Here is a 16525-nt window from a genome sequence, read left to right as displayed (position 1 = left end):
TCAGAGGTCACTCTGCACCAGTTAGATCTTTTCAACTCTGACCTGTGACCCCTGCGTGCAAATGCCTGGCTTTTCCTCACACACCTTCCTAGGCTTGCCCCCCTCACATCTGCAGGTTTCCCTCCAGGGGCTACCATCTCTCACTAGCTGCTTCTAACTCTCCCAACCCTAGGCAAGTGGATGAGGGTGTGTGGCCACCCCCCAACAATCTCCTGAACCAGTCTCCCAAGAAAGTGGCAGCTGAAACAGACTTCAGCAAAGGCTTGGACTTTGAAATACCACCCCCCAGCCCTCCGCTGAATCTCCATGAGCTGAGTGGGCCTGCCGAAGGAGCCCCTCTTACCCCAAAGAGCAGTAACCCCACCAAAGGCCTGGATGCTCCCGGCAAGAGAAGCGCGGACAAAGCAGTGTCTGTTGAGGTGATGGACCAGGGTGGGGCACAAACTAGTCTCACGGTTCTTGCTGTCGCCTGGAATGGCAGGTACTGAAGGGACACATGGCCCTTTAGGAGGGGGACCAGGAGTCTGAAAAGCATAGTATTGGTGACATTTACCCATCTCGACAGAAAGTATACTATAAAGTGATAATAATTAAAGCAATATGGTGCTTGTATAAACACAGACTGGGTAGTCAATGAAACAGAATAGAATGTCCAGAAATAGACCTAATAATGTATTTATTAAAAGATCTCTCTAAGCTACAAGGACAATGTTTAACACCCAGTAGGAGGGGCTAAATCTCTGTGAAGTTCTTGTTCTTAGCTCATGTGGCCTGGGGAAGGGCTGATTGGCAGAGCTCAGGGGGTCATGGGCAGGAGCCCTGACACCAGCTCTGCTTCCTTTCTCAAGGCTGCGGAGAGAGACTGGGAAGAGAAGCGGGCAGCCCTGACCCAGTACAGCGCCAAGGACATAAACCGGCTGCTGGAGGAGACACAGGCTGAGCTGCTCAAGGCCATCCCGGACCTGGACTGTGCTAGCAAAGCCCACCCAGGACCAACCCCCACCCCAGACCACAAGCCCCCCAAGGCGCCCCATGGTCAGAAGGCAGCCCCCCGGACAGAGCCCAGTGGGAGAAGAGGTTCAGGTATGGGGATGTAAGGCCCACCCTCAGAACTTGACATGTAGGGATGCACTGGCAGTGAGTCATGGTAGCCGGACTGCCAGAGAAATGGGGTACTAGCCATTAGCGATCGCTGGGGGGACCGGGATACGGAAGGACAGGGTGAGCTGGGGTCCATCCAATTTTCTCCCCGCTCTGAGGACAGTGCAGTGCTGACCTGTACGCCAGGGCTCTGACACCCCACGCCTGCAGGATGGGGGGGGCACCTGAAGGAGAGGCACGGTCATCGTTGGTTCATGCATTTCTCCCAGCGACCCTGACTGGGAAAGGTGCTTCAGGGAGCTCAGAATTTATTTTTCTGTTTTTGTGTGTATGGGTATTTTCCCTGTATGTATATATCTGGGCATCACGTGTGTGCCTGGTGCCTGAGGAGGCCCGAGGGCACTGGATCCCCTAGAATGGGAGTTTCAGATGGCTTTGAGCCACCACGTGGGTGCTAGGAATCAAACCTGGTCTTGGAGAGCAGCCAGTGCTCTTAATTACTGACTCATTTCTCCAGCCTCAGATTTTTTTTATTTAAAAGATTTTTAATTATCTTATTATTTGTGTGTGTGTGTGTGTGTGTCTGTGTGTGTCTGTGTGTGACGTGCACACATGTCAGGGGACCACTTGTGGGAATTAATGTTTTTCTTCCACTGTGGGATCATGGGATAAATTCAGGTCACCAGGTTTGTACAGCAGGCACCTTTAGACTCTGAGCCATCTCTGCAGGCTGTGCTTAGGATTCAGTGGAGTGACAGATTGTGACTACCCGAGGCCTTCTGGGTGCAGCAGTTGAAGGCAGACACAGTCATTCCCTCCTTACGAAGAGGACAGACTCCAAATGGTTACATAATCTGTCCCGGGCCACACTTAATGCATCCCTAGCACAAAGGGGCTAAGTGCCGCTCCTGAGCCGGCCTGGAACTGTCCAGTCCTAGGAAAGAGAATACTTTGCAATGGAGCCTTAGGAATGAGCAGGCACATCCCCCGCGGTGAGCGCACCTTCAGGGGGCAGAGTGACAAGTGCAGGGGGGATGCTGCCAGGTTGGAGCAGGGTCCAGAGCTGGGCCCTAATGCAGAGCAAGGCTGAGAGCTTGTGGAAGGTGCTGGGCTAGGAACTCAGACTATTGTGTTTGGTGGAGAGCCCCAGGGTGTTATGGTTTGAGTGACCTTTTAGTGGGTTGCCATGGAAACCAGGCTGGAGGAAGGGGAATGGTGAGCGGGGACCAAGCTCCTCAGAGAAAGGATGAAGCTGAGTCTGGTAGGGCTGAGGGACAGCTGTGGCCACGAGGCGGCTCAGAGTGGCACAAAAGTCCCAGGCTTGAGTGTGGCCTTGGGTCTCTGGTGATGTCATGATGTCCATGCTGGGTCAGCAACTCAGTGCCAAGGTGCCACAGTGTTCCTGGCTCCCTGACAACCCTGAGCAGCTGAGTGCCATTGGAGGAGGTGGGGCTGGGTGAGCCACACTATTGTGGCGGGTCCCTGACCCCGGGTCCCCACTGCTTGCAGATGAGCTCACGGTGCCCAGATACCGCACAGAGAAGCCCTCCAAGTCACCCCCGCCACCCCCTCCCCGCCGGAGTTTCCCTTCCTCCCATGGCCTGACTACCACACGCACCGGAGAGGTGGTAGTCACCAGCAAGAAAGACTCAGCCTTCATCAAGGTACACCCAATTGGTGGGGTTCAGGGGTACCTTAAGGGAAAGCTTGAGAGGAGGGCAGTCAAGCAGAACAACCCAACCTGACATCTAGCTGGGATTCTAAGGCTGTGTGTTGTTCTAATCCCACAGCAAACTCTCGCAGGGACGGGGCGGGTCTTCCTGCCAGGGAACTGGTGGTTGGTGGTGGGTGTGGTGAGCCCCTGCTGGAGGGGGGAAAGGACCTAGGCTTGATAAGATGTGGGGCTTTACAGAAGGCTGAGTCCGAGGAGCTGGAGGTCCAGAAGCCCCAGGTGAAGCTCCGCCGGGCTGTGTCTGAGGTGGCCCGCCCTGCCTCCACACCACCCATCATGGCCTCTGCCATCAAGGATGAAGATGATGAGGAGCGCATCATCGCTGAGCTGGAGGTGGGTCAGGCGTGACTGAACGAGGCCTCTGCCAAGCTCAGTTCCTTGCCAAGCCTTCCTCGGGGCTGGGCAGCAGGTCCTGGGCGGGCCAGCCCTAGGACCCGATCCGCTTAGCTTCCGTTTCTTCTCCACTGGGAAATGGAAGGAGACAGTCTAAAGTTCCTCCTGGTAGGTCTGAGTTTTCGTTATACTCTCTCAGATTCCTCTCCCTGCCCCCACCCCAGGACCCAAAGACCCACTACACTCTGTCCCAGACCTGGATATTCCGAGCTTACTGAGACCCTACCCAAGCAATCTTGAGGACAACTCTTGCTCCAAAACCCTTCACGCCTCAGAATCTTGGAGACCCTTGTGCCAAAGGGCCTAGCGTTACAAGTCACCGCTTATGGGGTCTCAGAAATCTTTGCCCCACGCCAGAGTCCCTGACTGTCAGGACCCTGTGGAGGCCCGAGAGTCGAGGCCCAGTGGGTCAGTGGCCATGATGAGGTGCCGGGGGTGAGACTAGGGCCCTTGCCGTCCTGGGCCACCCTCCATAGGTGCCTAGGTACTCAACCAGCGCCTGGGTCCTCACTGGGGTCCCATCCTCCAAACCTGCCCCTGCCTTCTGCTCCCCAGGTCTTTGAAAGAAGTTCAGTATCTTCCCTTCCCCCTACGCCCCGTCGCCAGCCGATCCCCACCTTGCTGTCCCCCCAGGACCTGGGGTCCCCTGGGGGATCAGCTCTGAGCTCCCCATGGAAGGTAACAGGCCTCTCGGGCCTCCCTGCACCTCTCACGGCTCTCTCTGCCTGTTCCTCCACAGCTTCCTTTTCCGCACCTCTCAAGCTAACCCGCTAACACGCCATGCACACCAGCCTCTCTGCCACTGCCCCAGCTTCACGCCCGTGGACTCACGCTCCCGCACACGCCAAGGGCAGCACGCAACCCACAACTTGTACCTCCCCGAGGCTTTCCAGGGGGGTCTCCCTGGAATACTGCAGTCTGGGTGTCCCGTGTGACCCTTGAACTCTCTGCAAACCTGATTCTCTCTGGCTCTCAGATGCCTTGTTCCCATTTACAGCCTGAGTTAAGGCTGGGTCCAAAGCCTGTGAGTTGTCCTGAGACCGAGATTGGAATTTGGGTCTTGTTCAGGAAGTGACTTAGAGTCCAACTCGATCTGACCTTGTCCTGAGACCTCGCCTGGTCCCTTCCTTATGCCCTGCTCTGCTGCCTATGCCAGGGAAGGCACGTGCTTCTCCCACTGAAATCTATGCCTTGCACTGGGGTGGGGGCGGGGGTGGGGAGGGTCAGGATGGAATGGAGACGGGGATGGCTTCCCTAAGCCTCTCCCTGCCCCATGGCCATTCTTGCCGCCTTGGTCAGGGGACTTGGGATGAGAGAAGCCCATGGCCTTCCTTGGCTGCTGGTTTTCTCTTCCAGTTCTCCTTCTCCTAAACTTCAGCCCTCGCTGCTTTCCTGCTGCACCTTATTTCCTCTTGGGATTGTGGGGGTGGGGCTGCTGTCTGCACCCCAGGGACTGTGCTCCAGGAGGAGGGTGGAGAAAGGTCTGGGGAGGTCTCCCTCTACCCAGTCAAGTTGGGGTAAGAGGACCTCTGTCCTCAACTTCCTGCGCCCACACCCTTCCCTTCCCAGCCCACAATGGGGTTCATGATGGCCGCCACCAGCATTGGGGCTTGACTCGAGGCCTGGTGGCCTTTGGCTTTCTGTCAGGGGTACAGACAGGCATCAGAAGGTGGACAGTGCTGTCTGGAGTCTGTCCCAGGAGTCCTCAGGGAGTGAGCAGTGTGAGAGGGCCACTTCCTGACTGGTTTTGTCCTCAGCACCCAGCTCTGTCCCTTTCTGGTTCTGGGACTCAGTCATGAGGGGACCCAGCAGGCAAGCCCCCTTCCCTGGCTGCCTGTCTGTCTGCATCCTGAGGCGCCGTCAGGCAGAGGAGCCTGACGAACGGGGGGGCCCTCTCTGCCTTCCCTGTGTGCACCCTATTTACAGGTAAGCAGTGGCAGGGCTGGGTGGGTTGTCTTGGGAGGGGTAGGAGGGGTCTCCTCACAGCGTGTTTAGTGAAAAGAGCACTGAACTTGAACCTAGGCTGAGTTCAAATCCTGGCTCTACCATTAACTCGCCAAGGATTGGACAAGGCGTGAGACATGGTGCTCCTGACCTGTGAAGCGAGGACAGGGAGAGTGACAGTCATTTCATGGGTTACAGAAAGCATTGAAGACTAAGACATAGGCCTTAGTGTCTGATATGGGCTGGTACTTAGAGTTAGGGCAGAATTCACTCAGGTTCACAGGGTCCCTCAGGCCCCTGGATCTAGTCCAGAACCATAGCCAAGGAGCTCACGCAGAAACAGGTGCCTAACTTAAGCATTGCCCAGTGTGTGAGGCCAAGGAACTAGCCATGGCCAAGCCCCTCCCCCTTAAGTTCACTGGGGATGGGCCTCATGGTTGTGAGTGCAGAGCCCAAGATAAGGAAGATGGCCTGAACCTTGAGGTGGAGGCCAGCGTCCACTCTCTGCTCATGCTGAGGAAGGTCTCGGTTGTTTGGGTCAATTTAGCCAGTAGCTTGTATTTGCTCAAATGATGCCAGGCACTAGTAGGGTGTCCTCATGGACTCATTTAATTTGCTGCACATCCCATGTCACTATCCCCTCGTGCATGGGACGAAGCCTGAGATTTGCTCCCAAGTTTACCGGGGTGATGGGAAAGGCACACACCCCCATGCTTCTGCAGCTGGCATTGACACCAGGAAGCAGGAGTCCACGGGCTATGCAGGATGGAAAGACACCTGCACTCAAGGCTCAGTTTATTGGCTGACATGATCAGATCTTTCCCCGACTCAGTTTCCCCATCTGGGAGAGGAAGGAAGTGAGCGCACCCCAGCTCAAGATTCAGTCTGCAGGGATCACAATCCTTCTCGTCTTCTGTCCCCCCAGGCTGCTTCAGGTCCCAGGGTTCTCTGTATCCCTCAGATCATCTTGACAGAATACACTTCCGGCTCTCCCTCTCTGCCAGAGAGCAGCTTAGAGGACCTGGGCCCCAGGACAGTCCCCATACCAAGACCCCGGACTTTGGCCAGCAGCAGAAGGGCTTGCCATGGCCCACAGGCCTTGCTGGGACTAGCTGCTGAGGTACTCTGGCCCAAGAGCAGCTCACTGTCCAGAAAGGAACCGACAATTCTACGGAGCCCACACAATGCGGAAGCCGGAGTTCTCTGTCCTTGGGGACCGTCTCTAGATGAGACCCACTCAGAGGAGACCCCTCAAAACTCTGAATGTGACAGTCAAGCTTGCAGTAGAGGACAACAGACCGGCGGCTCAGGCCACCCAGTACAGGATGCTACCCCACTGCGTATGGACAGTCTGGAGGAGACGCTCCAGGAGCTAGAAGCCACCCTCAGCGAGATGGGTGCCAACACTACTATGACGTGTCCAAGCATCCCCCAGTCCCCACCCTCATCCCCTCAGGTGGCTGCCTCCCCTTCTCTCCTGCTGACTTCCTGCTCCAGTCTCTGGGCCTGCAGAGTGGAGAGAGTGGGGCCACAGAAGCTCGGCCCGCCTCCATCATCCCCACTGTCTTTGTTTCAGCCTACCTCCCTCTGGGAGCCCTGTTTCCAGGCCAGGGCCTATGGGCAGAGCCAGGGGCGGCCGGGAAGCCGGCTCACCCAGGACTCAGCTCTGCTGTTTGGGCGTGAATCAGGAGGGCTCTGGCCCTGCCTGCTCTCTGTGAACCAGGGAATAAAGCTTTCTCCTCTTCTCCACCCCTTCCTCCCCTCCTGTCTCTGACTCTTTCTGTTGCTGTCACTTCACTGACCGTGCGCCTCTGGGTCCCCAGAGTCTCTCTGGGAAGGGCTGTTATATGGGGGAGGGCCATGGGGCCAGATGTGCCCATCTATGGGGTGAAATCTCACCTCTTGCCTTCTGCTCTAGGGGTGGTGCGGACCTGGGGATGCTCTTTTATTAGAGACCCCCAATTCCAACTGCCTCCTGGAACCAGGAAGGTGTCCTTGGCTGGGAGTTGAGTGGTACTGGGGCCCTCCCTGTAAAAATGGCTTTCTTTGGGCCACTCAGGAAAGTCACACATGAGCTCTGACTAGCCTGATCATCTCCTCCAGGGAGGCCTTGAACCTGGGCTCAGAGGGACTTAAGTCTTGGGTGCTTATGGGGAGTCAGTGAGGGGTCTCCAGGCATCCAAGGGCCTCTTTGAGGAGGTCCTAACCCCAGAGCCTTCACCCAGTGCTTAGAGTTCCATGCAGAACGGTCCCACCTCAGCCCTCTCTCTCTTTTCACAGAGTGGTGGTGGCACTGTGCCACCCATGAAGGTGGTGACTCCAGGAGCCTCTCGGCTGAAGGCAACCCAGGGCCCAGCAGGCAGCCCCGACAAAGGCAAGCACAGCAAGCAAAGGGCGGAGTACATGAGGATCCAGGCCCAGCAGCAGGTGAGGGTGGGATCCGGGACACCCAGGTCCCTGGAGGGCCATACACCAAGCCTCTGCCATGTGCCCCTGTTCCAGTGATGGTCTCAGTTACTGTGGGTCCCTCCCTGTCGATGCCCTCCATCTTGTTCCTCCTTGCAGCCCCGGTGCTTTGGATCTGGTTTAGACGTGAGTCTCTGAGTTCACAGCCAGTTTCCTGCCCAAGGACAGAGGAGCCTCGCTCCCTGCCTGTGCAGTGCAGATTTCACTCCCTTCCTCAGTGGCTGGGTCACTTCTAAAGCCAGCCCGTACGGCAGCCATCTTACTCTCCTGCCCGTCTTTGCCCCTGTGCATGGCTCCCACCTGCTCGGCACCTTTCATTCCGCCCTCAGCTCAGGAGGAAGCTGCTTTTGCACCCGCGTTTGAGTCACAGGTTGGTGGGCTCAGCTGACCTTTGGAAGGGCAGATGAGGTGTGGTAGGAATCCTGCAGGTGTAACAACCCCTTGGGGTTCCCTTTGTAGGTTTGGAGTTGACAGACTTTGCCCATGGTGCTTGTGACCCTGGAGCCTGCTTGTGTGGTCCACCTGGTCGGAGAGTGGAGGAGGCCCTGGATGTAGCTGTAGAGAGCCCTTCAGTGCACATGCTCAGTTCAGAACCTCTCCTGAGTGCTTCTTGTGCGCCAGGCCTGTGTGAGGTCGCAGGAGGGCCTCATTCTGTCCAGATGGAGACCCTAGGCTCAGAAGTAGGTTAGGGATGGCCAAGGCTGGCTGTGAGGTTCAGCCAATAGCAGAAGAAAGACCTACACAGCAAATAGCGTTAGAACCAAGACTGACCTAGCTACCTTAAAGCCCACCCACCATAGGCCCCAGATAACCCTGGTACACAAGCCCTTATCTACCTGCTGCCTTCTAGGAAGACAGGCTTCCCTAGACTTCTCCATAGGGTGGGGCAAGCCGCCAAGGGCCACGCAGGCTTTCTCTCTCTCACTACCTCAGGTTATGTGGCTGTCTAGACATTCCCCATATCTGTGCCACTGTAGACTCTACCTGGGTTGGTATTTCCCACCCCAGCTCTCCCGTCAGTCCTCCCTGGTTCCTTTGTGAACCTTGAAAGCTTGTTGGAAGGTTTGAGCTGGAGAGTACATCTGCTTGTATGCCCTTGGCCCAAGGATGCTCTTCTATGGAGGAAAAGCTACTGGAGAAGGTTGTCCTCTTGGACCAACCGTGCAGCCTTGGGAGGGAGGGATATGGAGCTGTGAGGAAGGAGGGACACCCACCTAGCCAGACGGCTAATCAGCCCCGACGGCCAATGAGGTGACAGATATCACAGCAGCCAGGTCACTGTCCTATCTTTGGCTCCTTTCTGTCCCTGCTTTACTCTGCCTGCCTGGGCCACTGCAGTGGGCACCTCCCCTCCACCTCTTTTCCGTCAGGGTCTCCAGCTTCTCAGCTGTCTAGTGACACATCTCTCCAACCTGTGTCTTCCCCAGTTGCCCCTCAGAGCCACCGCCCAGCTCCCAAACCCCACAGCTTCTGGACACCACTGGTCCCTTCCTGCCCCTCCTCACCCAAGAATGGGCCTCTGTCCCACCCTGCTGCCCTTTTGCCAGCTGTTCCTGTCACTCATGTTGTGCCCAGGTCTGCCCTTTCAAAACATTGCTTTCTGGCAAAGCAATAGATGTTTCTTAGGAAGATTTTTTTAAAAAGGCAGCAGTAAAGAAGCAGATAGGGAGGTTTGGCCTAGCAGAGGATTGCCCGCCTGCTAGCGGGGAGACCCCAGGTTTGAGCCCCCGGTACTGTAGGAAAAGAAAAACTAGAAAATCAAACCAGACCATGTCTCCTCCTAATTCGTCATCTTCTAAGGTCGTCTGCGACTGTCTCCTCTCATCGGCTCTGTAAGACCTGTGAGGACTTTCTAGAGTGCATATTTGATGATAGCCTACACACAAAGCCGTTTAAAGTCAGTGTCCTCAAACCCAGACTGAATCCCTTCACTGCTGTCCTGTCCTCACGGCTGGTCCTCCGATAGGCTCTGCTCCAGCATGCACATGTCCGGTGGCCTGGATCACTAAGACAAGGTCTCACTCAGTATCCCAGGCAGACCCTGAGCTGTGGATTCTGTCTCAGCATCCTGAGTAGATGGGATGACAGGCCTGTGGCACTAAGCCCGACCTCAGAGCTCCCATGTTGATGAGATGAAGAGAATCGGAAGTGGTGGGGACCAGGGACACCGAGGCAGAGGGGAAATCCCGAGAGGGCCGTGCGTGGCGACAGGCGTGACAGAGGCACCGAGGTGGCTGGAAGAGCCCTTGCGTGCTGTGCAGAGGACCTGAAGTGGGTGGGGTGGGAACTGGATTCCTGGAGCTGAGGAATCCAGGACTTGGAATAGATGCGAAGCCGTGGACACTTCCTGTAGGCCAGCCACTTACTCTGTCTCTTTTAGTGGCTCACACGAAGGCACCACCAGAGAGCTGAGGGGACAGAGACCAGGGACTAGTACTAACCGGAGCTGTGAGCACCCTAGGGGGAGAGAGGAGGCAGCTCCGTTAGTCCCTGGGCAGGACCAGGATGACCTGGCTAAGGAGGCCGGCAGGGCGTGCGGCTCCAGCTTGAATCAGAGCCTGGAGGGACAGGTGTCCTAGAGAAGCCTGAGAATCTGGCGCAGTGTGGTCTAGCAGGGGAGGGTGCTGCCATGGACCCCGGGTCCAGAAGTGCCCCACTTCTCTCAGAGGAAAGCTGAATCTCTCTTAGGCTTCTGTCTCTTCACAGAGGTTCTGCTTCTTTTAACAAAATCAAGACCCGTGGGTGTAGGGAGGGGCTGGAGAGATGACTCAATGCTTAGGAGCAATCGCTACTCTCACTGAGGACCCAGGTTCAATTCCCAGTGCCAACATAGTGGCTTATGACAATCTGTAGCTCCAGTTCCAGGGGATCTGGTGCCCTCTGCTGAACTCCATGGCACCAGGAACGGATATGGTACACAACATACGTGCAGGCAGGCAAAACATACATACACGTAAAATAAAAATAATAAATCTTAAAAAAAAAAGCTCACAGGAGACCATTGGCAGGTGCCATGAATGTGATAGAAACCCTCAGAGACAGGGTAACTGAACAGCATAGGGTTGCCAAGCAACCTGTTCCCTTTGCTTTGGTGGATCTCGGATGGAGTTGCAGTCAGTGTATCCCCAGATGGAAGCTGGCTCTTGAGAACTCCACCAAACGTAAAATCACAGATGGTCTCCATGAGGAGCTCCTGGGGAGACATCCCCATAAATGTGTGAATGCAACCAGGCAGTGGTAGTGCACACCTTTAACCCCAGCACTTGGGAGGCAGAGGCAGGTGGATCGCTGTGAGTTCGAGGCCAGCCTGGTCTAGAGAGCCTCTGCTTCCCAAGTGCTGGGATTAAAGGTGTGCATCACGGCCACCTGGCTCAATTTTTTATTAATGTGCACGTGTGTGCCTGAGTCAGTTGGTACGTACCTGGGAGCCACTTGTGTGAAGAAACTCATAGATGCCAGAAAAGGGCGGTAGAACCCCTCAGGCTAGAGTTACAGGGGGCTCTGAGTTCCCTGCCCTCAGGTCCTCTGCAGGAGCAGAAGCACCCTTAGCCACTGAGCTCCCTCTCCAGCTCCGAGTTATAACTTTAAGTGGACGACAGGAAGGCAGAAGCGGGAGCGGGGCAGAACCCAGCCCAAGGCAATTGGCAGAGAGCCCTTAGGTGCCTGTTTTGAGTTTGTTCCAAGGCCCAGGAGGGCCGGGTCACACCTGGCCCCCGTGGCAATGGATAAAGAATGCCATGGGGTAGGACCCTGCCTGATGGTGAGGGCCACAGTAGAGGATCCACAGCTTGCTTTGATTCTCCCGAAGGGGAAGGGAAGCCTTGGCTACCAGCTGACACTTTGGTAAAGCCTGTATGAGTCACTGGTGGGCCACTTGTATGCCTGCTGAGGAGAACACAGTCACCAGCAATGTGGCGACCTCCTGCCTTGGAACTAGCACTGTAGCCCAGGCTAGTTCGAATTTACAGAGATCTGCCTGCTCTGCCTCCTGAGTTCTGGAATTAAAGGTGTGTGCAGCTACTAGCACCTGGTTTTTTTTTTTTTTTCAAGGCCTGGTAGCTAAATTCCAGGTGAGTCACTGGATTTAGTCACAGGGTCCAGCAGTCCGGTCTGTGTCACCCTCACCCAGCTCAAAATGCACATTCCCACCCCAAAGTGGATATGATTCTGGAAGGAAGGGGCCCTAGGAATCTGTATTTGCAACACATGCCATGGATTGTCCTTTGGAGATGATGCAGGTGGCTCTTAAACCCTACTTGAGAGACCATGACTCCAAAGGACAAGATCAATACAGAAGCGAGGAGGGTGTGTGTATGTGTGCACGTGCACGCAGGGCCTTCCGACTGGGAGAGTGAGCCTGGGAGCATAGCCTGGTCTCCAGCTACTGTTAGGACCACTCAGAGCTGGGGCCTGTGGACAGGGAGGGCTACAGTGGGGATTCTGGGCTGGCAGGGGAGGGGCAGGGGGGTGCTGGTGGTGGCAGGATGTCTCCTCAGAGTTTCCAGGTGGGGCTAGCTCACCCCTGCTTATACCAGGGGCCTCCCACCCAGGCCAGAGGTGGCACCTGAGCTGGGCTGAGCTACTGACCCCTATCTGCTGGCTTCAGATGCACCCCTGTCGCTGCTAACCTTTTACTTCTTTTCCCTCCCTTCCCCACCCTCCCGTCCCTCGTCCCCTCTGCCTGGGTTTCTCTGGCATCTCCTCTGTCTTCTGTCTTTCCTCTCAGTAACCATGGACTGAAGCCACCCCTACTCTGGTTTCCGGGCCTTTGATCCAACCCCATGCCTCCCTCACCCTTCTTTCTGCCCCCCAGACACTTCCCCACCCTGTTCCCCCAGTCAGAGGACCACTCTCCAGATGTCCCCTCTGTTTCTCACTTTCGCAGTTCATTTTCTCCTGGACTTGTGCAATTTTTCCGTTTTTCAACACTTCAGCCAGGAGCCAGCATGGAGGCTCTCCTTTGCTCTCTCTGACCCCTGACCCCTGTTTTTGTTCCAGGCCACTAAACCATCTAAAGAAATGAGCGGGTCGAATGAGACCTCGAGCCCAGTCTCAGAAAAGCCCTCTGGTTCCAGAACCTCCATCCCCGTATTGACTTCCTTTGGGGCAAGGAATTCTTCCATCTCCTTCTAGAAGCCCCTCATACCACCACCCGGCCTGCCCCTCCCTCCCTCCCTTCTGCCATTGTTCCCTGCTTCCTTTCATGCCCACTCCACCCTCCCAACTCTCACTCCTGAAGGGTTTTGGGGCCATGGCCCTCAGCTCTCTCATCCCCTCTCGGTGTTTTTGGTTTTTTAAGTGATTCTCTTTTAATGATCTTTTTTCTTTTTTTTTCTTTTTAAAGAGCAAAAGAGAAAACTAAAAACCAAACACACCGATTTTCCTTGACTTCCTGTTCCCTAACGGGGAGGGGGGGCCCCCTCAGCCTACTTCCTGTCATCTTCTCTCCCTCTGCTCTTTCACCCTCTTCCTCCCAAGTCCATCCGACGTCCCCACCCCCCTAACTTCCCAAGAACACTTGGAACCAACTCTGAGCCACGGAGACTTGTTGCAGCGGAGAGAGACCCCCCCCTCCCGTTCGTTACTGGGTTCCTTCCTGGAGGAACTAACGGACATGGACAGACCCAGCATCAGACTGGACGACGGACCAGGGAGACAGACCCTGGCCTGGGAGACGCCTCACTGCCTGTCCAGCCTTCGAAGAAAGACGCCTCTGCTGCTGGCCTGTGGCTTCCTCTTGAACCAGGGTGGGCCTGTAGGCAGGCCTGCTGAATGGGATTGCCAGAGAAGAGGCCAAGGCTGGGGGCGACACTTGGTGCGAGGGGAGGAGCCGGCTCACTGTTGCTCAGTGTCTGGCTGGTGCTAGCTAAGGACAGAGGAACCCCCTGTTCTGGTGGGAGCCCCCCTGTTCTGGTGGGTGGCTCCCCCCTGTTCTGGTGGGTTGCTCCTGCGTTCGGTCTGCCCCTGGGGCTCTGCCTTGGGAAAGGGCAACCCTGAGCAGGGCACTTGGTAACTTTTAGTTTCCTAATTTAGCACTTTAAATGCCATTAACTTATTTTATGGGTGGGGGGTGGGCAAGGTGGAAGGGCCTAGACACATTTGGAGGGTGGGTAGGGTCTGGTTGTGAGAGAAACAGGGAGAAGGGGGGGTGGGTGCAGTAAAGACTGACCCTTAGCTGGGGGCAACGTGACCTTCAGCCAGCCTTTATGATTTGAGGGTTTTCAGGGAAGGGGTGAGATGTGATTTGCCTATGGGGATCTGGTGACCACTGTGAGGTGTTTGAGGGTCCCCAAGGCAGAGCCACCAGCTAGTATTCCAGTCTATGGATACCTTGTAGGGCAGACTGGCTTTTGGGTGGGCCCTGGAGGCAAAGGGAGAGGCTGGTTGGTCCTGGCCTGGTCCCCAGCAGGCACAGAGGGGCCAGAGCAAGAAGGAAGGCTGGAGGGGGTTCCCTTTGGAGCACAGTGTAGAGTAAGCACAGAGGTGTGGTCTTGAGACTCATCACCTGGTAAGCACAGGAAGGAACTGTTGAAGGGATGGAGCCCCAAGACCCTGGAGCCTGGCAGGGGAGGCCAGTGGCAGCTGTTGAGTTTGGGGAGGGAGGGAAAACTGGGTTCTGTTTCTTTTCTTCTTTTTTAATTTCTGCTTTTTTTTGTTGGTTCACCTTGTTTTTTAGCTTTGATCATTTTTGTACCAAGGCAAGCAAAGCCTTTTTGAAAAATAACAAAAGAAGAAGAAAAAAAAATCCCTCCCAGAAAAAAAAGGACAAAAATAAAATTAAAAAAAAAAAAAAACAAACACACACACACACAAAAAAAAAAAAAAAAGAAAACAAACAAAAAACCCTAGAAAATAGGGGGGAAAAAAAGGGACCTCACAATGATGCAATTACTTTTAATTGCAAGCAACTCTTTACATTTAAGTGAAGTGTCTTAACATTTTATATTGTTTTAAAAATATATTTACATATTATATATATATAATATACGTAATATAAATATATATAAATATTTAAAAACGAAAAAAAAGAAAACCACAGCGCACTCTCCCTGGCTGCTGTCTGGCAGGGGAGGGAGCTGGGGACAGGCGTGTGGCCTGGCTTCTGTAGTCGGTGAAGCAGTTTGGTTTGATTTGGCTGTACAGAGACCCCTGGCTTGGGAGGGGAGGGGGAGGGGCCCCTCCACTCCATTTCTCTTTGCTTGCTACTCTTTGCTTGCCCCCACACCCCCTCAGCCCTGTGACCTGAGTGTGCACCCCTCCGTCATTGTCCTGAGTTGAGTGTCCTTTGTGGAGGGAGGGGGAGCGGGGACAAATGACCATCCATACAGGGCTGCCCGGGCTCTCAGGCAGGGCCTGCGGGATTTACATAGTTCTTCGCTTTGGTTCCCGCGCATGTGTGTGCTGGGAGGCATTTGTATGGGATTGTGTGCAGCCTGTGTGTGTGTGCACATTGGCACGAGCCTACATAACTTCTGTGTGTGCACATGCGTGGATTGTGTGTACATAGGCAAAAACTTATATTGTATGTGTGAAGCTGTGTACATGTATGTGAGCATAACCTGCCTGGGCATCAGCATGACTTTGTGACAGGAACCTTGGGAGGAAGGGTAATGTGTGACGGACGTGCCTGGCTATTCACGTGAGGACTGTGTACGGATGAACAGAGATAATATGAGCTGTGGGTGTGGCTGTGTTCCGGTGCAGGCAGGCGTGTGAGAGGGCCTCTGTGTGTGTCAGTGTGCGTGTACACGTGTGTGCTCCATCATCCTGCACCACTCGCCCGGCTCCCCTCCTGAGGCCTCCCTCCCCGCACCTTCTCAAAGCCCACAGCACGTCAATGCCCCCTCAGCTGCATGCACCTTGCCGCTCTGTCCATCAGTGTGTGCTTGACAAGAGAAACTGCCACATTGGGGGACCCTGTACCCGGTCCCCTCACCCCTGCCCGCTGTGCTGTATTACTGCCACATTGGGGGACCCTGTACCCGGTTCCCTCACCCCTTCCCACTGTGCTGTGTTACCCGCATGGGGGGTTCTCTCTGGCCCCTTCCACAATATACCGTTTTCCCAGGGGCCTCAGGGCCAAGGCTTTAGTGGGATCCCAAGTGGGGTCCCCAAGGCCTGCCTGGCTCCACACCCACCCCATCCACCCCGTAGGGCCTGTGTCGGTGTAGCAGTGATGGCTTCTGTGGACATTCTGTGACCTGTCAGTGTAACTTGGCAATTTCTAAATGGAAAGGGTTGCTGTGTTTTCTGTCTCTTTTTTAATGTCCTTCTTTCTCCCCTGCCTCCCTGCTTTCTTCCCTTCCCTTCTGGTTTTTCTAGCCGAGTGTTGGGGCTTTAATAAAACTTGTTTCTTTTTTCCTCTCCTGGATCTTCTTCCTCTGGGCTTCTGCCTCGTTATTTCTCTTCTTCATCTTCAGGGTCCTGGAAAAAATTGGGGTGACTAGCAGAGGGGTGGGGACCCCTGAAACCAGCATGCCCCGCATCAGCCATGGCACGGAGAAAGGACAGATAGGACAGGAGTCATAGGGCTGGCAATACCTAGGACACATGATTCCTGATACCCCTGGGATACGGAAGAGGGAACCCACTAATTCTTTTTTTTTTTTTAAACATTTATTTATTTATTTATTTATTTATTTATTTATTTATTTATTATGTATACAATATTCTGTCTGTGTGTATGTCTGAAGGCCAGAAGAGGGCGCCAGACCTCATTACAGATGGTTGTGAGCCACCATGTGGTTGCTGGGAATTGAACTCAGGACCTTTGGAAGAGCAAGCAATGCTCTTAACCACTGAGCCATCTCTCCAGCCCCCCCCACTAATTCTTTATTTGTTTATTTGAACTTTCAAGGTAGGGTTTCTCTATGTAGTCCTAACTGTCCT

At 54.8% G+C, this 16525-nt stretch overlaps 1 protein-coding gene across 15 annotated transcripts in view; it reads left to right on the top strand.

The window, feature by feature from the left end:
* Window positions 1–16007, top strand: part of Srcin1 (SRC kinase signaling inhibitor 1) — a 64887-nt gene extending 48880 nt beyond the window's left edge. For 3 of the 15 annotated variants that reach the window (XM_057776957.1, XM_057776962.1, XM_057776961.1), the window contains 6 exons: window positions 173–419; window positions 849–1083; window positions 2611–2765; window positions 3014–3166; window positions 7451–7597; window positions 12635–16007. In XM_057776957.1, the coding sequence (XP_057632940.1) occupies window positions 173–419; window positions 849–1083; window positions 2611–2765; window positions 3014–3166; window positions 7451–7597; window positions 12635–12769 (1072 nt within the window). In that variant the 3' untranslated portion in view covers window positions 12770–16007. Of the gene's footprint in view, window positions 1–172; window positions 420–848; window positions 1084–2610; window positions 2766–3013; window positions 3167–3781; window positions 5153–6095; window positions 7425–7450; window positions 7598–12362 lie in introns of those variants that run through there. The other 12 variants (XM_057776953.1, XM_057776954.1, XM_057776951.1 and 9 more) reach the window with 8 other exon arrangements.
* Window positions 16008–16525: the final 518 nt, after the last annotated feature.

The sequence above is a fragment of the Chionomys nivalis genome, chromosome 7, assembly GCF_950005125.1.
Source record: "Chionomys nivalis chromosome 7, mChiNiv1.1, whole genome shotgun sequence".
NCBI lineage: Eukaryota > Metazoa > Chordata > Mammalia > Rodentia > Cricetidae > Chionomys > Chionomys nivalis.
The sequence above is the reverse complement of the archived record's forward strand: the minus strand, read 5'-3'. Positions and strand labels throughout refer to the sequence as shown.